The sequence below is a fragment of the Pseudorasbora parva genome, chromosome 1 (assembly GCF_024679245.1).
Source record: "Pseudorasbora parva isolate DD20220531a chromosome 1, ASM2467924v1, whole genome shotgun sequence".
Taxonomy (NCBI): domain Eukaryota; kingdom Metazoa; phylum Chordata; class Actinopteri; order Cypriniformes; family Gobionidae; genus Pseudorasbora; species Pseudorasbora parva.
This window is the reverse complement of record NC_090172.1, coordinates 63,023,957-63,045,754: the sequence shown is the minus strand read 5'-3', so window position 1 is coordinate 63,045,754 and position 21,798 is coordinate 63,023,957. Positions and strand designations below refer to the sequence as shown.

The 21,798-nt window shown below is 43.0% G+C and overlaps 1 protein-coding gene across 1 annotated transcript in view; it reads right to left on the bottom strand.

The window, feature by feature from the left end:
* Positions 1-2,289: 2,289 nt before the first annotated feature.
* Positions 2,290-21,798, bottom strand: part of LOC137071707 (Fc receptor-like protein 5) — a 173,284-nt gene continuing 153,775 nt past the window's right edge. Inside the window, exon 14 of the mRNA XM_067439929.1 lies at positions 2,290-2,874. Coding sequence (XP_067296030.1) covers positions 2,822-2,874 — 53 coding nt within the window. The 3' untranslated portion in view covers positions 2,290-2,821. The remainder of the gene's footprint in view (positions 2,875-21,798) is intronic.

The following is a 21,798-nucleotide window of genomic DNA, read 5'->3' as shown; positions in this document are numbered from 1 at the left end:
TTGTTTGGACTCCACCCTACTAACTACATAATTATGGGTTGATTCCCTACTTTACTTATATCTTGTTTGACCCTATTATTTGATGACCGATCAGCAACCGACTGAAGTTTGCAAACTGATACTGTCACCTGAAAACTGAAACGTCCCATCCCTCCATGCCAAAATCAGACAGGGGTGGAGCAATAGAGCTGTAGAAGAATGTTGTCTCATCTCCTTCTTTTGACTGCATTTTTCAACACTCAAAGAAAGGTCTACCACGTGGTTGAGAAATCAGTTAGACCCGCAGTAATGTGAGTTTTGTATTTTCTGAGAGGGCGAGGGGGTTTTGTCTGGAGAGACACTTCGATAAACACATGCAGCATCTTGAAGAAAATGAAATGAATAAATTGATGAGCATTTATAAAAAAAAAGAAGAAATCTTTAATTCCTGTCTTTAATTATCTTTAATAAATCTTTAATCAGATTCATAAATGTTTAGATGTAGTTTCTCTTTATCTGAATAATTTGAAGGTCCTCTTTACTAGTGATCGACCGATATTGATTTTTTATTACCAATACCGATTATTTTGATGTTTATGTGCCGATAACCCGATATATAGAACCGATATTTATTTATTGTGTTATTTCAGTTTTTTACAATTACAGCAACAGCACTTAACTGCGCTTTTTAAACACTGTAATTTTTGCGGTTTCACTCCCTCACATACAGAACAAAAGACATCTACATCAATAAATAGTCTGAAAAAATTGGCTTTTTTTAAAATACAGTGCAGTCTTTTTAACATTAATGCTGTTTCAACTTTTTATTTATAAATGCAGCCATACTAACAACAGGCAAAATACATATATAAAGTCTAATGTTTTCAAATGGAGAACATAAATGAGAGTTGAGTCTGTCAAATCCCCATAACTAGGAGCGTAAATATAAGCATTCATTTTTTTAAACTACAGTTTTAAAAGGTTTATGTGTTTAATAGACTAAAGATTGAATATTCTCTGGAATTGTAATAGCTGTGATGTATTCGCGGGTTTGTTTCTTTTTCTTATCTCATCTAGTACGGTATCAAAATGAATGTTTGTGTATGTCTATGAAATGCTGACGACAGCGCTGTTTTCATCTCTGCGTTTAACTTACACATCTTGCAGAGATAGGCCTAATAATACATTTTCACGGAGCTGTAATTAATTAGATATTTATTATATAAATGTTATATAGCAGACGTTAATATAATTAGGAGTTTTAAACGAGTCGGTCTTACATACGGTGACTATCCTATGCTGGAGCAGCAACTCCGAGAGAGAATGCGACAGAGCATAAACAACACAGAGAGAGAAATAAGTTTAGCTCTTTCCAACATGCTCTCATTCATGGTGACCTAATAATTCATTTTCACCGAGCTGTAATTAATAAGATGTTTATTATATAAATGTTATATAGCAGACGATACAATAATTTAAGGAGTTTTAAAAGAGTCGGTCTTGTTTAGCCTACGGTAACGTTAGCATATTTGCTGGAGCAACAACTCGGTGAGTGAACGGCTGAATGCAACCGAGCATAAACACACAGAAAGAAAGAAATTCGGTGCTTTTACTTCCAACATGCTCTCATTCAAGGCTGTTTTGTTTCATTCATGTGAAGTTACGTCTTTATTGTGACATAACGAATTACCTGATGACTCTGTCAGTGAGTCGTCTCTACAGTACAGTGCCAAGTTTAAACTATATAATATCTCATAACATCTTATTTGTGCATATCTCAATTGTGCATTAATGTTATGTCAAACAAAGTTTATTAATTAAGGGATGCAGGTTATTTTACCTTTAAACACCATTGTTGACTCATTTCCCCTCAGACAGTTCGTTAATGGCACGCTTGTATGCAATTCTCAGAACGTCAGAATTGCATACATTTATCGGGAAATCCGATATTACAAAACCGATACCCGGTTATGGGAAAATGCTTAAATATCGGGAAAAATATCGGGAATCTGATATATCGGTCGAACACTACTCTTTACAGCTGAGCTAATGTGGAATATGAGCTTAAAGGTGGAAAAGATTACAAATAGAAAATGAAGTTCAAAATCATCTGAGTAGAAATATTCTGTTAAAATCTCACCACTGTCAGTAAACATTATTATTAGGTCTAGTATAATATTAAAGCCATATATTATATAACCATGTAAAAGCAGAACACCCAAAAATATTTCTCATGTTTAATATAATTTATGTAGTTTTGTGAAACAACTTTCAGTTTCTCACAATGAACATGGCTTAGATGATGTCGGTTTATAAATGATGATACAAATGTGAGACAAAAACATTTATTACACACTTTTGGGCAAATACACATTAATTCGACATTTTTACAGAATAAAACTTTGGCCTGTATGATTACAAATGACAGAAACAATAGAAACAGATCCAGAACATCAATACTACTGAAGAACAAACATCACACAGATATGATAGTCATTTTCTTTTAAAGTTATGATACATCTAAATAATAATAACACCAATAATATGGACCATATAAAAGCAGAACACAAAAATATGAAACAAGCGAAACCGAACCGGCAACACCGAAGAACATCAATACTACTGAAGAACAAACAATCACAAATATATTTAATTTTCTTTTAAAGTTATAACACATCTAAATAATAATAACTACAATAATATGGCCCATATAAAAGCAGAACACACACAAATATTTCTCATATTTAATGACAGATGATATAAGGTAGATCAAATATGTTGACAGAAATAATGTAAATGATTTATTAATATGTTTAAACATTCAGAATGGTCCAGAGTTTCTTCAAGTTTCTTCCTCCGTTACGGCGAACTGACTTTGGTCTTCAACAGATGGAACTGAAATTAGAACTAACATTTATTACAAATACAATTCATTTATATTACAATATGAGTATATATTAGGAACAAACCAGCTGAAGTGTGTAAACACCAAATCACCTCAAATACAGAACACAAAGCCTTCAAAAGTGACACGATCGTCCATATGTTTCTAGTTACTACAATCAATCATTATTCATGCACTGTTTGAAAACAACCCAGGCTCATTGGATATACGTTACTCTGCCTACATGTTTGCACACCCAAATTATATTACCTCCAGGTACGTTTACCTGCACTTTTGGGGTGAAACGTCCACCGGAGGCGCTAAGTGGTAATATTTTTTCTCCATTCCAGATGCGCAACATGACACCATGACTTCGAGTAAACATACACGCGCCAGCCTGAATGAATATTCATCAGAATGAATATTTATAGCCTAATTTTATATTTTGGAGCAACCAACTCCACTCCTACCCTAAATCTACCCACTCTCAACAATATAATACACATAACAGTAACAGGCAAATAAATGTACAGTCACATGTATTTATTGCAAAATCTGACCAGAAAACTGTATAACAGTATTAACTCGTGTTGCATTCCAAGTCTTCTGAAGTCAGACAATATCTTCATGTGAAGAACAGAGTTGATCTTGATTTGAGTCGTTTTAGTCGTTGAAATGATGGTCACGCTCCTTTGCAAACAGAACACACATGCACTCGTTCATATTTCTAATTCAAATGATATACAGGGCAAGATTAGAATGACGCAATTGGTCACGAGACACACGAGAGCCAATGGCATTTTACAATCAGAGCTGACGTAATGACGCAATTGGTCACGAGACACACGAGAGCCAATGGCATTTTACAATCAGAGCTGACGTAATGACGCAATTGGTCACGAGACACACGACAGCCAATGCTGTCAAAGCTGATGTGACGTTTCTTCCGGCGGATGGACTCAACGTTACTGATCGCTTTTGGGGATTTTCTTCACACAAATCAATCGTTTGGCCTCAGAACACTTGGGATATTTGTACTTTCTGAATAAATTATGTATGCAGTCGTATCTGCCTGTTATATCCTGTTTTTTTTATAATATACAGATGGGTAGGTTTAGGGAAGGGTTTGAGCTACGCGTTCAAAATGTGTCTGAATATGTGTGTGTGTCCACAAGGTAAATGGATTTATAAACATACTAAATTATGTTTTTTTGAAAATGTAAAAATGCAGAATGTTTCTTGTGATGGGTAGGTTTAGGGGCTGGCTGTGTGTGATGGGTAGGTTTAGGGGCTGTGTGTGTGTGTGTGTGTGTGTGTGTGTGTGTGTGGTTGTGTGTGATGGGTAGGTTTAGGGGTACCCATCACACACACACACACACACACACACACACTGCCCCAGTGTAGCGGGACAGAATGAATGATAGCGCCTCTAGTGGACGTTTCACCCAAAAGTGCAGGTAATTGTACCTTGAGGTACATAATTCGGGTGTTGCAAAAATGTAGGCAGAGTCACGTATTTCCAATGAGCCTGGGTTGGTTTGAAAACATTGAAAAGCAACTACGGTATGTTTAATTCTGTTCGACTCTCTTTGTTCCTTTTTTTCAATGCATATTTAAAACCCAAAATGAATATCACCATAGAAAGTTTAATGAAAAATATTTCCTAAAAACAAAAATGAAGGTTCTAATCTGACATGATTCACAAATGCATAAAATAAATGTTCACAAAGGACATTCAGCACAACACATTCAACACAGTGAAAGAAAGAAAGAAAGAAAGAAAGAAAGAAAGAAAGAAAGAAAGAAAGAAAGAAAGAAAGAAAGACAGAGACCATCACGATACTCAGCTCTCTCTCTGTCTGCCTTTTCATCAGATGCTGCTCCACTAGACGGGTTGATCTAATTCCCAGATGCGGAGCCAACGCCTCTTTATTCTTGAAATCAAGATCTGATATTTCCAGTAATCGACTTTTCTATCAATGAGTGTTTTGTTGAGTTCTGGGAAAAGTCCACTGGCAGACTCACATCCAGACGTGCTCCACGAACTAAAGGCTCTTCCAATAGCCAATAAACAGACTGTGATCTCTCTGATATCTTAAAAACAAAAAGACTCCACATGCACCTTCAAAATACTCTTATCAAATACTGGTAGACCAGAGGTGTTTAATTCCACTGGAGAAGAGTTCTGTCCAGTCCCAGACTCAATATCGCATTTGCAACAGCACATCGTTTAAAAACAACTGAACCAACTAATAATCTTTGTACAAACTGAAACCTAAAGGTTGCTATTCTTCTTCTTCTTTGAAAACGCATTACGCCATGTCCGCCCTCCTCTTTAATCATGCAATTTATCCCAGAAGAAATCCACTAAAATAGCCGGGATTTTAGAACAGATGTGAGGAAGGATCAATACATGCAAACATAATGTGCCAGAATGAAGATGCAAATAAGTTATTTATAATTAAAATGTGTTCTCTATGACATCAGTGAAATTAAACCTTTTCATTTATCCTTTAACTTCCTCAATGGGTGCGTTTACATCAGGGGTCTTCAACTAAAATAGCTCGGGGTCCAGAAAAAAACCTTCCTCACCGGCCGAGGTCCGGACAATTATATACCTAAAAACATGAATTGATGTCTTTTGCCAGACTAAAGAAATTAGTGTAGATTCAAAAATGTCTTTATTGAACAAAATATAATATGTAATATGTAATATATATAGATAGACATGTCTTTTCATATTGTTAAAGCAAACATAGGCAATCCTTCACGAAATGTATCTCATTTTGAGGTTGTTCTGTTTACGTTGCTTTGGTACAAAATATCTAAATTCAACCAGTAGCCATGTCTGACAAAACATATGATGAATGAAAAAATGCCTTCATCACTAAATCTGCACTGAAAATACATTAATCTCAACATTACTAGCAACTAAAGTGCTTTTTCTGCTGAACTGAGATAAAGAGTAACAATCAATGAGCACAAACCCTCCTGGTTAAAAAACAAAACAGAAATCTCATAACAATATTTTATGTTAATTCACATGTATAGTTAGCATAGATATCTAGACGCACACTAGCGGCAGCAAATCTAATCTGCCCGCGAGTGTCGTCTAGCAACTCTCAATACAGATCTGAGCTGTAAACGGCAAACTCTGGTTGGGCCAATCACGAGTCGGTGGGCGGGGCTTAACATAATGACGACGGCCGAGTTGCGTTTGTGTGCTTCTAGTAAACACAAAAACTGGCGAACGGCGGCCTTTCGAATCAGCTTTGACCGCGACTCTGGAAGACCTGGAGTTAAGCTTTTCTCTGAGAAAAGAACAAAGAACGCCACTGAAGTCATTCTTAAAAAGGGAAGATGTGTTCGGAGTTTTGCCGACCGGATGCGGCGGAAGTTTAATCTATCAACAAGCTCTGGTTGGTTGTAGCGCTATCCAATTGTGTGCACGCCTTGCAGAGGGAGTTTGAAAGACAACCGTTTATCCAGAAACACAAACAGGTAAGAATAAAGTGCCACCAGTGTTGGAAAAATGAAAAAGTGCAAGAAAAATGTATCTCTTTATTTCAACTGTTCCTAAATCCAGAAAAACTTAAATAACCTCAAATAACATCTCAAAAGGCTGAGTTGAACTTAAAGATGGAACGGAAGCATTAAAATTCCTGGTTCCAAAACAAATAAAATAAAAATAAAAAAGTGCATATAGGCTACATTGTTTGAACTTCAGTGCATGTGAGAAATTGGCTCATTTATTTTCTCTGCCCTTACCTCAGACTGCTGACGATAAAAGTGTCTTTAAAATGTGTATGGCTGAATCCGAAATTGCCCCTATACCCTAAATAGGGCATTATTTGAGGGGACAGCCATTTGTAGTGATGTCCGAAACCACAGTGGACATGTTTGAGTGTACTCATTCAATCTCATGTTGCACCGCAGTAACGAGTGTACAGCCGATGTAGGCTACACACTACAGCTGTCCGACTTCACGCACTTGTTTTCATTCACTCCTTCAAGTGAAATATAATAGTGGACTGTAGGGAATAGTGAATGAGGGTTAAGGGGCTAATTTCTGATTCAGCCTCTGTTTTGCGCGCCGCTTTCTGTTCTCAGTCTCTTTAACTGCACGCATGACCGCATCTGAACATACAGTGAGCGTACGGTAGCCTAAATGGGGTCGCACACCGGAAGCGAAGCTCAGCGCCGCGTCTCAGGTATCTCACACCGGACGCTCACATACGCGCAAGCTCAGTTTTGAATCGACTTCTGACAGAAGAGCTGCACAATGTTTTACATTTATATTATATTTCCCTCAAATCGTCCATGTACATACTGATTGTGTACATACTACAAGATACACCCATCGTGCAGCTCTTTTGTCAGAAGTCGATTCAAAACTGAGCTTGTGTGTTTATAATGTGTGTGTCCGGTGTGAGATACCTGAGACGCTGAGCTGAGCTTCAGTCCGGTGTGCGACGCCTTTAACTGTCAACCCAACCGTGGCAACAGTGCCGTTTCTAGGCATAGGCAAACTAGGCGGTCGCCTAGGGCGCAAACAGCTGGGGGGCGCCAATGAGCCCCCACCCCAACAAGATTTTTTAGTTCCCTTTATCGAGGGAACTTCACACTGCGTCGGAACGACGAAATGGGGATGCTCCCTAAGCATCAGCGACTCTGAAGTCTGAATAGAAACTAGACCAATCCGATTGGCGTGCGTGATGACGTCATTGTGACGGCATACCCGGAAGTATAAAAGGGGAGCCGGCGCATAATGGCGGCAGTCTTTGCTCTTCAGCAGGCGCTCTGTGTTACATTGTCTGTCTATTTACTGTTGTTTTGTCCAGTTGCGATTGAGAGTGTGTTTGACTAGTTTAATAAAGTGAGAATGGAGAGAATTCAAGCAGTGTGTGCATCCTTGCCCTCGTTACATCTCGGGCTCGGATACACACATGCTTTGTGTGCAGTGTCTGGGTGTTCAGCACGCTCGGGCGGCTCTCGAGGGAGCCGCCTGTGAACATTGCGAGCGGCTGACACTCAGACTGCTCCGCTCTCGGCTGGCCGTGTTCGATGAGACCGGCCAGCCTCGTGAGCCCCGTGGTTCTGGACCCGCGGTCGCTGAGGCGGCTCGGCGTCGCAGATCATGGGGCTCACAGCGGGACTTGTCAGAGGGTTTCGGGACTGCCGCGGCACTTTCCCAATCCTCCTCTGACAGTTCCGACGATCTTCCTCCCTGTGTGGAAGCCCGCTTGGCGGCATCTTCCCCCGGGTTGGAGGGTCCGATGCTTGAGCTGTCTGATTCTGAGGAATTAGATGTGCTCAGCATCGAGGCGGGTGACGTTAAACACCATACACACTGCTTCATTCATAAAATAAGGTGCTCAGGCAGTCGCCGAGGGGGCTGCCTGTAGTAACCCGGTGTTCTCCGTTCCCGTGCGGAAGCCCGTGATGCGGCTCTTCCCCGGGATGGAGAACCAGATGCTTGAGCGATCTGATTCCGAGGAATTAGATGTGCTCAGCGTCGACGGAGTGAAGCAAACGAGAGCTCGCCACCTCATAATGCAGGCTCGATCTCGCGTTGCCGAGGCAGCGCGTGCATCAAAGGTCTGCAGCAGAAGTGAACACACGCTATCTGTGTAGCGTTACATGTGATACTGTTTAGCGAGGCTTGCAGTCAGCTCCTGAGGGTGCTGGCTGTGGTCGTTGAGAAATGTCTCGTAGCGTACAGAAACGTGCGCTTTCGAGTGTTTCAGCCTCGCGCCTGTGGTCTTTCATCTCGAGGGATGAAAGCCAAATATGTTGGGAACGAATCGAATCTCGCGTTGCTGAGGCAGCGTGTAGATGACGAGTAGTTTAATACATATTTAAACAGTATGGTCTGGTGATTAGGGCTGCATTTAATTCTGAGGAATTTAAATTAAACATTATCTGACTTTGAGGAGTTAGATATGTCTATTCAGCCTATCATTCAGCATGTTCATGTGACGGGTGATTATGGTGGCATTTATTTCTGAGGAATTAAATGGGATTTATCTAACTTTGAGGAGTTAGATTATCAGCCTATCATCCGAGTTGTGTTCACTATTTGGGTGTTTTTGGTGGCATTTAATTCTGTGCAATTAAATGGGATTTATCTGACTTTGAGGAGTTAGGTATTTCAGCCTATCATCCAAATTGTGTTCGCTTGTATATTATTGCTCCCGGGGAGCGATCGAGGTCGCCTCCTCTGTGGAGTCTTCTGGAAGTCGATGCTGCGATCCGCCGTCTACGACGCTCGGGCCACATTGGCTTCCAGCGAACGCATGCTGCTCTAGCCGCCTCTAGAAAGACTGCAGCTAGGCAGCAAACGCGTTTGCACACCGAAAATCTTCCCCGACTAAGCCCTGCCGGGTGGCCGCTTCAGGGGGTCGGGCTGGAGGCTCGGTGGGTACCAGAGACCAGCCTTGAGAGGCTGGTTCCCCTAGTAGAATATATCAGCGCATAGTCATTATGCTCCTGAATATATCTGCTTGGGCCCTGTGTACCATGGGCAAAGGGTGCAGACTGCAGTTCAGTGTTCCAATACCGAAGTCATCGGTGTGGTCTGAATGGTGGTGTGCCCAGCCCAGTGGCCTGCTGGCCAGCCCCCTCTCCAGGGGAGCGATCGAGGTCGCCTCCTCTGTGGAGTGTTCTGGAAGTCGATGCTGCGATCCGCCGTCTATGACGCTCGGGCCACATTGACTTCCTGCGAACGCATGCTACTCCAGCCGCCTCTAGGGAGACTTCGGCTGGGTAGCGAACGCGTTCGCACACCGAAAATCCTCCCCGACTAAGCCCTGCCGGGTGGCCGCTTCAGGGGGTCGGGCAGGAGGTTCGGTGGGTACCAGAGACCAGCCTTGAGAGGCTGGTTCCCCTAGTAGAATATCTCGGCGCATGGTTATGCTCCCGAATATATCTGCTGGGGCCCTGTGTACCTTGGGCAAAGGGTAGAGACTGCAGTTCAGCGTTCCACCACCGGGGTTCATCGGTGTGGCCTGAATAGTGGTGTGCCCAGCCCAGTGGCAGGTTAGGGAACAGGAAGTGTGCTCCCTGATGGTAAAGGAGGCTATATAGTGTATCCCTCCGCCAGACAGGGAGTCCGGCTTTACGGTCGCTACTTCATGGTTCCCAAAGAGGATGGAAGGGTGCGTCGGAGGTACTTGAACCGTTCTCTGAGGAGATTCAGGTTCAAGATGCTCACTATCCCATCGTGAGTCAGATCCAGTTCAAGGACTGGTTCGTCACGATGTATCTAAAGACGCATATTTCATATCTCTATCCTTCCTGCCCACAGGAGGCCTGAGGTTCGCTTTCGGGGGCGAGGCGTACCAATATCGGGTTCTTCCCTTCGGCCTCACTGTTAAGCACACCACTGTGAAGCACTTTCAGAGAGTGCTGGGGCACATGGCAGCAGCGTCCAATGTGATACCGTTCGGCCTGCTACACATGAGACCCCTCCAGTGGTGGCTGAAAACCAAGGGGAATTCCCCCAGAGGGAATTCGTTCCGTATGATCAGGGTAACGCGCAGATGCCTTCGTTCCCCAGTCATATGGAGGAAACCTTGGTTTCTGCCCAGGGGCCAGTGTTTGGAGCGTCCTGTTGCCGGGAATCCGTTTCAACAGACGCCTCCCTCACTGGTTAAGGCGCGGTCATGGACGGCCGCTTGCGAGGGGCCCGTGGGAGGGCCGTCATTCCTCCTGGCACATAAACTGCCTGGAGATGATGGCGGTCTACAAAGCTCTAGGAGCTTTCCCGGACCTCCGCGGCCAACATGTCCTGGTACGGACAGACAATATGGCTGTCGTAGCGTACCTCAATCACCAGGGAGGGTTGAGATCGCGCCCTCTGTGCAGATTGGCGCATCTAATTCTCCTGTGGTCCCAAGGGAAACTGTTGTCCATCAGGGCAATGTATGTCCCGGGGGTCCAAAATCAGGGAGCAGACATCCTGTCAAGGCAGGGGCTGAGGCCCGGGGAGTGGCGGCTCCACCCCTAGGTGGTGGAGGCCATGTGCGAGAGGTTCGGCCCAGTGGAAGTGGACCTGTTTGCGTCTCGAGAGACATCCCACTGTCCACTGTGGTTTTCCCTCACGCATCCAGCCCCGCTGGGGTTGGATGCCATGGTGCAGACGTGGCCGAGGCTGCGTCTGTACGCCTTTCCCCCGATCGCTCTGCTCCCGGGAGTCCTGGAGAGGGTCCGTCAACAAGGGGTCAGCCTACTTCTAGTGGCGCCCCGTTGGCCGACCCGAGTTTGGTTCTCGGATATCATAGCTCTGCTGGCAGGTCAACCATGGCAGATTCCTCTGAGGAGGGATCTCCTGTCTCAGGCGGCGGGCACGATATTTCACCCCCGTCCGGAGATTTGGAACCTTTGGGTCTGGCCCCTGATGGGGCCAGGTACCTAGAGGCTGGCCTGTCGGCAGAAGTGGTAGAGACCTTACTCAGTTCCAGGGCTCCGTCTACAAGGAGACTGTACAGCCTCAAGTGGAATGTCTTTTCCACTTGGTGCAGGGAGCGTGAGGTGGACCCAGGTAACTGCCCAGTGGCTTCAGTGCTGGAGTTCCTCCAAGATCGCTTCTCTGCGGGTCTAACCCCGTCCACACTCAAGGTGTACGTGGCTGCCATTGCGGCTTTCCACACGCCTTTGGGTGATGGGCCTTTGGGTAAGCACCAGCTGGTTGTACAGTTCCTCCGTGGGGTTCGGAGGATGAGGCCTGCGGCTCGGTCCAGAGTTCCAACCTGGGATCTGGCAGTGGTTCTCGGAGGGCTGGCTGAGGCCCCCTTCGAGCCGCTGGAGCTGGCGGAACCGAGGAACCTGACCCTTAAGGTGGCTTTTCTCCTCGCCATTACTTCTCTCAGGAGAGTGGGAGATCTCCAGGCCTTGGCGGTAACGCCAACCTGCCTGGAGTTCGCCCCGGGTGGAGTGAAAGCCATCTTACATCCTAGGCCGGGCTACGTGCCTAAGGTCCCAACAAGGGTGGTCAGGTCACTGGTTCTGCAGGCATTTCATCCTCCGCCTCACGTGACGGCGGAAGAAGGGAGACTTCACCTACTCTGCCCGGTTAGGGCACTTAGAGTCTATTTGGAGAAGTCTGCACAATGGAGGAGATCTCAGCAGCTGTTAGTGTGGTTCGGCTCACCCAAGAAAGGGTTGCCTGCTTCTACTCAGACAATCAGTATTTGGATTGTCCAGGCAATAACCATGGCCTATCGGGTGCGCAGTTCGCCTTCACCCTTGGCCGTGAGGGCTCATTCCACCAGAGGCATGGCCTCTTCAGTGGCCCTCCTTTCTGGGGTCCCCTTGCAGGATATCTGTGAGGCGGCTGGGTGGGCCACCCCGCACACCTTTATCAGATTTACAGCCTGGATCTCCCTGCGACGCCTGGCGCTAGGGTGCTCCAGTCCTAGTTGTGCCCGGTCTCCGGCTTCACACTAGGGCAGGCGCTACCCTCGGTGTGGCCTAGTGGGTACTCATCCCCATTTCGTCGTTCCGACGCAGTGTGAAGTTCCCTCGATAAAGGGAACGGCTTGGGTTATGTATATAACCCTTGTTCCCTGAGAGGGAACGAGCACTGCGTCGCGCCGCCACACCTCGGCACGCCTGGAGCGCATGCTTCAGAGCAAAAAACTGCCGCCATTATGCGCCGGCTCCCCTTTTATACTTCCGGGTACGCCGTCACAATGACGTCATCACGCACGCCAATCGGATTGGTCTAGTTTCTATTCAGACTTCAGAGTCGCTGATGCTTAGGGAGCATCCCCATTTCGTCGTTCCGACGCAGTGCTCGTTCCCTCTCAGGGAACAAGGGTTATATACATAACCCGAGCCGTTATTTCATATATATTTTATTATTAATATTTCGTACTTTTGCTATTTCAAGGCATTATGATTAGTTGCGATTATTGGAGTGAAGTCGCCATGGTGATAGTGGCACTGCTGTAATGAAATGAGATCACGTAGAGGGCGGCAGGGAACGTCGTCATCCGTCGCTTGTGTCCGAGTGAAAAATGCGGATAGCTCACTTAATGTAACTGGAGTGGATGCAAACACGGAGGCGATTAACATCAAACAGATCGCACTTTATTCCCCGCTGAACTCTCATCACAAACTCCCTTTCCGTCCGCAGCAATAAAACAAAATAACTGACTGTCAGCAACAGAAAACAGAAAATAATCCCCACACATGGAATCTCAAGACTCAGTGCGCACATACACAAAATGCAGACTTCGTTTGCAGGGAGAGCGCGCAACTCTTAAAGGGGCCACACTATATTTCTACTCGTTACAGCGTGCTTTAGTTTCATCATCATGAAAAGGTCAAAGCCATCAGGGGCTCAGTATCGTAAAAAGAAAAAAGAGGAAATATAAAAAAGAAAGCGAAATATGCAGGTATGTTGACCTACTTATTGGTTACTTGTTCTCTACTAAGCTGGTCGCTCTATCATAACATTGAGCAAAACATTACACTCAGAATTAGTACTGAACGGACCACACGCCATGCTCATTTCAGGTGCAGAACATTATAGCAGTTCATTTGAATAATTTTTTTTTTTTTTACCTCAGAGATAGCTGTTTAGTGTAAATTGATCAAGTAGGCTAATACTGTCATAACCATGGGCGTCACTAGGCCCGTTTTTATGAATTTATGCATCAGCCCCCCCTAAAAAAATATATGATTAACCTTTAAAACATATGAAACTGGCGCGAGGTTTCGGCTACGGCTTCGTCCCGTCTTTTAGTCTTTGTGTCACTGTGTTCTTCAATCTGCAGCGGCGCCGAGTGACATGGTTTTCAAGCTATTGTTATCTAATTTTTTGGCCTTCAGAACATCTTAAAATACACATATGTAGATCATAGAAATCAAAATTTTCTCGGGGGAGCATGCCCCCGACGCCCCCAACATCTGTGATCTCAATGATAATAAACCTAACTACATTATTCGATTAATGCATGTACAATATGCCCATGAAATAAGGAATTCATATTTACTTAATAAGTTGTAGTTTAAAAGAAAAAAAAAGGGGGGGGGGGGGGGGGGGTTAGGGTGCAACATATGAATCTCGCCTAGGGTGCCAGAAAGGCTAGAAACGGCCCTGCGTGGCAACATAGGAAAAAACTGTTCTACTGAGCTGCCTGATATAAATGTGATTTTATTTATTTATTTATTTTAAATAATATATAACACTGGCCTAGTGGCTTTTGGATATTTTACTGCAAAAAAAAAAAAAACTCCCTGCGTCCCAATTCGCATACTATCCATACTAAATAGTATTCAAAAATAGAATTAGTATGTCCCAAATATAGTAAAAGTGTTGATATAGTAAACAAAAGAGTATTCCAAAAACCATCCCGGATGGTTTAAAGTGCAGATCGACACACTCTAATGGCTGATATTACCCACAAGACATTGCAAGTTGGATGAGGATTCGATTAGAACTACAAATGCAGATAAAAAGTGTTAAAAAATTACAAACATGATGGATGTGCGAGTCAGACGGTAAGGAAGTAGATGGAAGTAGAGAGATGGTAGAGAGGTTTAGATAAAGGGGTTTGAGTGATTAATTATCAGTATTTAACCTGACGGAAATATATTTATTCAATGTTATCCACATTATATTTCACCTGCAGCAGCATTGTGAACTTTTGTAATATGTTTGACCATTAACTTTTAAATGAATCATTATATTTAAACTGCAAACACACAAAGAGAGTCTCTGAATTAAAGACCCACACATGGCAAATCAACGTGCGGCTACATTTCTCTCCGATACTGAAGGAAAGGAAACTGAATGTGGAGGTTTTGAACTGTGATGATGATTGACGGCAGTTTAAACAGTGATGGGATGCACGTAACTAAGAGTTCGTTAAAGATGATGAAGTAGTTTGTCAACGCGGTCATTCTCTTTTGCTACACTCTCAAAAGTATGTCCTTTTTCTCTTCACAAAATGAGTAGAACTTTTAGGTTATTAGATGTGTGTCCCATCTATGCAACACTAAGCGCGTTTCCATTACCCTTCAAATTACGCAAATTGAAATTGCGAATTGAAAATACGCCCAATGGAAACGCGGCAATTTCGCAAAAACTCCCATATATCGCAAAAAAGTTTTTACGCTCTCATGAGGTGGTTTTGATGTTGCGATGACGCATTGCTGCAACATAGGGCCTATATATTATATTTTCCACTCAATTGTGTCGTAATAACAAGATAATGTAGTTAAAAGGACATATATTTTCTCCTAATAAGGACTACAGGCTATATATACTGTAATTAAGACATATATTCAAGAAATGAATTAAAGCAGAAAGAGCCAGCCTGTATTTTCAGCCTTACTCAAAGGCCGAGGAAACAGGCCAGTTACGCACGTCAATCCATTCCAGACGATCTTAGTTTGCTTCTTATCTAATAAACAGGCATTTACTTGATGAAACATCGATCAAAATAAAAATACAATTTATACAAAACTAAATGTATTTTTTAAGAAAGACTTTCTAGAAAATAAAACTCGAAGTGATCAAAATCATGTGACTCCCCAGGTCTCAAACATATTGCGATTCTTACTCATGCTGCTCACTTTTCATAACCAACATATACATTAAAATAATAATATTACAGGCTAATGTTTAGGCCTAAACGCAGCCTATTTAGTTTCGTAGTTAGGCTATGTTTTCTTTAACCCACGGCCGATAAAAGCGCCAACGTTCTCATTTTTCCTTCTTCCTTTAAGAGAGATGAAACAATTTACAATACTCTTGTCATTTTTAGCTATACAGATGAGTTCAAGACATAATTATATACTATAAACTGTCTATTTTTATTTGTGGACTCGGGGAACTAATTATTTTGCATGCACTCACTCCAAACGCGGTCTCCATTTCAAAAAAATTATTTTGTTTATTAAATGCCAATTTTTTCTTTTCCAAAGCATTTCTAAATTCAGTTCAAATGCCAATCAAACGAAATATCTAGCCAAAATAACGAAAGTGGTGAAAATAAAAATAAAACATTTGAGTTAACATGCAAATTCAAACATTTCGCTCTTCTCTATATGCGTCAACCTGCCGCACGTTAAAGTCGATCATTCTTTACAGATGATGGTTCGGTTTGGAGAGAAGACGAGATGGAGTTCTTTATTAAACTCATAAAAGACAATATAGGATTACAGTAATACTGGATTCTAAACACAGAAATGCTACATTATCATGAAGACCTTGAAGCAGATCTGACACACACACACACACACACCTCATATCCGTGCCGCTTAAGTAACCTAAGGGGCTTTCCTTGCCATTAATGCTTGGATAACACACACGTCTCCTTCCAATAAAAATAATGGCTAGTGTGATGGATGGGATGTACAAACCTACCAAGTGCCATCATTTTGGACTGACCTATCGCGAGAGGAAAGTAATATGTTTTAGTCGCATAACTGCAGCTATGGAAACGCTGTCATTTCGCAACAGTTTTTTATCGACATTTAAGAAATATCGCAAAAGTTTTTCGCAAATCTGTAATGGAAACGCAGCTACTGACAGATAGCTAACAGGAGTCAGAAAAGGGGCAGATGCAGAAGTAATGTTGAGATTTTTACTGTAATGTTTTTTTACTGTTCTTTCTCAGAACAGTTTTTGTAAAACTGAAACATGAAAAGATTACATGTCTTGTTACAAAATTTTCTCTGAACACATATGTGACCCATCACAGAAACCAGGGACACAAGTCGGTAGCACAACTTTCGCGCAAAATGCGAAAGAAGCATTTTTTTCAAAATTTGTGATTCTGGCTTTTTTGCAGAATCTGTTAGTTGAGATCACAAAGAAGCCTCTCCGTTTTTGAGAAAGCAGTATTGGTGTATTTAAAAACGTACATTTTGAGGTTGAAATCGCCTTCTTTTTGGAGATTTTAGCACGCAGCAGGGGCCTGTCATTGTCTGTGTGTATTTCCATACGGGATAAGCCGGCTTTTGTTTCTTTTTTTATTGTATCCACCCTCCGAGGGAAGCGTGGCTACTTATTATGCAGCGCTCTGGCCGGCTCTAGCTGATATCATAATTCAATGAAGATGGACGCTGCAAAGATGATCACAGACAAGCTGAACCATGGCCATTACACCGAAAATGTTTCGAAGTACTTCTTCGACAAGCCGGATGCTTATGAACAAGCGCTCACAGATTCTGAAGACAATCAGAGCGACGATGAAAGTGGCATAATAAGACTGTATAATTTCCCTAATCTACAACTGAGCGAAGATGAAGACGAGGAAGAATGTATCAGACTGACACCAGACGAGTTGGACCGTAAGATATCAGAGGCTATATCGATAGTAACATTTGATGGGGATAAAGACAGCAAAATGGGGAAAATCCGTAACTTTGACTGTAAATGCTACACGAGGAGAAAAGAGAACTCTCTGTATGGGAGACAGTCCTGTAGCAGCCTGTTTTCTGACAGTCCCCATTATGTACAACATACATCTGGATTCTTTTGCTGCGGAAAAATGCAAGTGGGACATGCAAATTATTGGACATTTAGAGGCAAACAGATGCACAGCGCAAACTTCGGAGATGGTTACATCCACAAAGAAGACCCAGACAAAGATAAAGTGTGCCCGAACGACTTATTTCATTGGAGGCATCGAGATCTGCAAGAATACTTTTCTGTTTAAAATCTGGTGAGTTTCATTCTAAGAACACGTAGCCTACACGTTATCTCATGTTTAGTCCATATTTAGACCTTCCCATATCTACCTTGTTATTAGCTAGCTCAGTTTTAATTGTTAGCATCGTATCACTTGCCAAAACCGCCATTACTATAATGGCCTTTTAGATGGTAATTTTAACATCTGCTATTAATTTGAATAATGCTTCAATTGCTTGAATTGATTGGTGTGAATGCGGTCCGATTTTTCCCGTTGCGTCTGTCGTTACTAGCAACCATGCAGCTTTACAGGGGGTATGGCTTATCTAAATGAGATGTAAATGAGCCTTATTGTCACTCCCAGCAGGTGAGAACAGGTGAGAACTGCAAAACTTTAGAGGCTGTTTTCTCTCATTTACACTTTTCTTAAGGCCTACATTCAGATGACCACAACTTCTCCAAATATTATCAGATTTCCATGTGTTACACATCGTTGGAAAGCTTGGAGACTACACTTTCAGAATCTGTGAATAACTCAAAATGCCCCAGAACCGACTTGTGTCCCTACTTTCCGTGACTGGTCACATATATCAAAGGCTACATACAGCTCTGCATACTGTTATTGCTATAGAATAGTTCGTTTTAAAACTCAAACTTATGAATTACAAATATATAAATGCATAGATTGTACAAATACTGAAAAAAAGGCTAACAAACATACAGGCTAAGCCTTTCGAAGGCACAAAACGTAACGAAATCTCTTGTCCAACCGCATGAAAAGATTCTGGAACACTGTGGTTAACCTCTAAGCCACATGTCTTAAACCAACCACTAGGAAAACAGCTCAATGTCCTTTATAGCCCTGTTACACCAAACCGCCACAAGATGGTGCCAAGACACAATAAACGAATGTGTGTCATGACACTCCCCTTTTGGTATTGTTTAGATACCACTATGACCAATTGGGATAAAGGAATGATCACATAAGTAGACCCCAAAAAGCATCAGTCCTCTGTTTGCATGAGAAGGACCGTTTCTGTTATAAGTCTGAAGAACGTCTTGATTGTCCCATTCCTTGCAACTCCTTAAACTGTTCTCTCTTTTCCATCACTGCTGGCGAAAATCTTAGTCACAAGAGCCATAGGCCATTCATTGCGCTTGGCTTGAGCATCCCTGAGAAGGACCACATCGCCCTTTCCCTGTCATCCGGCATGTTGTTGCATTCGAACAAAGTTGGCAATTTCACCTTCGTCTCTCCATCCAAAGTCTCTTTAGTGAAACCCGTAGCTCTTCTGCCCGCCGTCTTTGTCACACCTACACAGGTACGTAGGGTGTATGTTCAGCTCTCTCCTTTGACATGCAGGAAGTCAAAAAACTTCTAGCAAGTGCTCTATTGCTCTGGTCATCCAGGATCACATAAAGCTTGACTGCTTCCTCTGCATGGCCTTCTGGGTAAACCTTAGCCAGGCAAATCTTCGAACAAAACCGTGATCCTTTCCCATAACCACAGACTTTGGTGCACTTGAAGGTGACAGGTTGAGGTGTGTCTATCTCTCCCTCCCCACCATACTCGTTTAAGATAGAAAGCGGCGGTCCTGCATGAAGTGCTGCGACATGAGCATCACTGCCGCATGCCTTACATTTAATAGCTGCTTTACAGTCCCTGGCCAGATGAGTGGTAGTAGCACAGCTCCTGTTGCAAACCCCTTTCTCCTTTAGGAATGTCTTGCACTCGTCTAAAGGTTTGTTCCTAAAACTTCTGCGTTTGAGAGGATGGGGCTTCTTATGAATCGGGCAGGTTTTATCCACATCATCCAACTCACAATTTAAACTGTGTGTCTGACTCATAGCACCTGATGATACTTCCGTCTTGTGAGAGTAGACTGGGCTTTTCACTTGTCTCTTGAATGGCTGTTCCGGTTTCAAAACACTTTGGATTCCTGAAGACAGATCAAAACTTGGATCGTTGCGTGTTCGAGCCTCTTTGCAGATGAAAATCACATAAGAACGAGAATGGAGGAAAAGCAATTTGATGTAAAGTTTTATATTGAGAACCTTGAGCCATCCACTCCTCCTGAAGACTGTATGGTAGCTTATCTACGACAGAGTCCTGTACGGGTTAGGGTACCCGCGGGTACCAAACGGGTCGACCCGCGAATTTTGCCAAAACGGGTGAAAAACATCCAACTGTGTCGGATACGGGTGCGGGTCGGGTCGGACAAGGGGAAACACAGGTCTAACACGGGTTTAAATCAGTCACGTGCAAATGTAAAAATATTTCTACGAACACATCTACAAAGTATGTCTTGCCTGTATTTCAAGTTAATAAACTAATTTTAAAAGAATATCAGGTTATTTGTGCTTGCGCCGCCTGCGTGCCCTTCCAGGATTCTCTCACTTTCAAAAAATCACACAAGGCTTCAAGGGGGTCTCACACCGGAGGGGGAAACTCAGCGCCTGACGTGCACATTATAAATGCCTACGCGCAATCTTAGTTTTGAATCCACTGCTGACACAAGAGCGATGTGTACATGTTGTTGCACAGGGTGAAATCAGTGAAATCTCACTCACATTAGTGTTGTTGTTAAACGAGGGCTGTGGTGTTGTCTTATATGGTGAAGATGTGAATGGCTGCACTTGGGATTTAAGGGAGAGTTGTAAGTTGGGCAGTTTTTGCACTGATATCTGAGGCTGCCGTGTCATACTGTCAGTATCAGGTTTATTGTAGCAGTCCCTGACCTCCCAAGCTGTAAAGCGAAGTCTTGGGGGTGACTCAGGCCTCAACACTTGAACAATGGGCTTTAGAGGTGGTTGATATGGTTCATCTTCAACAGGAGGAGACAATCCTAGTCGAGACTGGTTCATGACGTAATCACAAGTGTGATCAGAAACTTCCCTCACATCGGAAATTCTTTCTCCGAGCTCACTTTCTGCTGCTGCCTCCAACACTTTAGCTTCAGCGACAGCTGCTGCCACTTCACTCTCATGCTTTATAACTGATAGTGACGCTTCCATGCGAGCCTCTGTAACTATCAGCTGAGCCTTTTCAATCAGGATGTCAGTTTTTCCCAGTTGTTTTTTTAAGGAATTCAGTCTTGGCCCATGCAGCTTCCAACTTATCGCGAGCTTTGGCCGCAGCAATGCTATCTCATGAGCTTCTTGATCTGTTAGTTGAAGCAGAGGCTATAGATCGCGTTTCTAATGCTTGGCTTCGCTCTGTAGTTTCCTCAGCCTCCGTAGCTTTCTCCGCCATCATGAATTGCTAATGCAGCCTATTAGCGCACAGTGTGATGATGAAAGAGGAATGGAGTTAGAGTTTGCAGCTGCCTTTTTACTATTCTGCCCTAGATGCGTGTCCCATCTACATAACACTGACAGATAGCTAACAGGAATCAGAAAAGGGGCAGACGCAGAAGTAAAGTTGAGATTTTTACTGTAATGTTCTTTCCTCTTCTTTCTATTTTTGTAAAACTGAAACATGAAAAGATTACATGTCTTTTTACAAAATGTTCTCTGAACACAGATTTCAGAGGCTACATACAGCTCTCCATATTGTCATTGCTGTAGAATAGTTCGTTTTTAAACTCAGATTTGTGAATTACAAATATATAAATGCACATACATTGTACACATACTGAAAAAAGCTAACAAACTTACAGGCAAAGCCTTTCCAAGGCACAAATCATAAAGAAAACAGAGAGAAGAAATCTCTTGTCCAACCGCATGGAAATATTCTGGAACACTGCGTTTTTTTTTCCTGGTTAACCTCTAATCTAAGAGCCACATGACTGATGTCAACCACTAAAAAAACAGCTCAATGTCCTTTTGCTGTTACACCAAACTGCCACAAGTTGGTGCCAAGACACAATAAACGAATGTGCAGAGGTGGAAAGTAACTAACCATAATTTAATAATAGGTACAGTTTATTTATTAAAGGGGGGGTGAAATGCTGTTTCATGCATACTGATCTTTTTACACTGTTAAAGACTTGGAATCCCATACTAAACATAGACAAAGTTTCAAAAGTTAAGGTGGACGTTTGATGGGAGTATTTCTTTGTCAAAAATACTACTTCCGGTTAGTCATAAGTTTCGGCAAGTTTTTTGAGATCATGCGTCCCCTTTGACGTTAACGGGGGCGGAATTTCCTTGTATGGGCCTTACGGACAATTCTACCGGAAGCGCGTGAGAGAGAGCGAGGGAGAGAGTGAAAGCAACAGGCTACGCCCATCAAAGCGCTGGCTTGTAGGATGCTAAACAGGTGATATAACCAGTAGCTACTGACTTA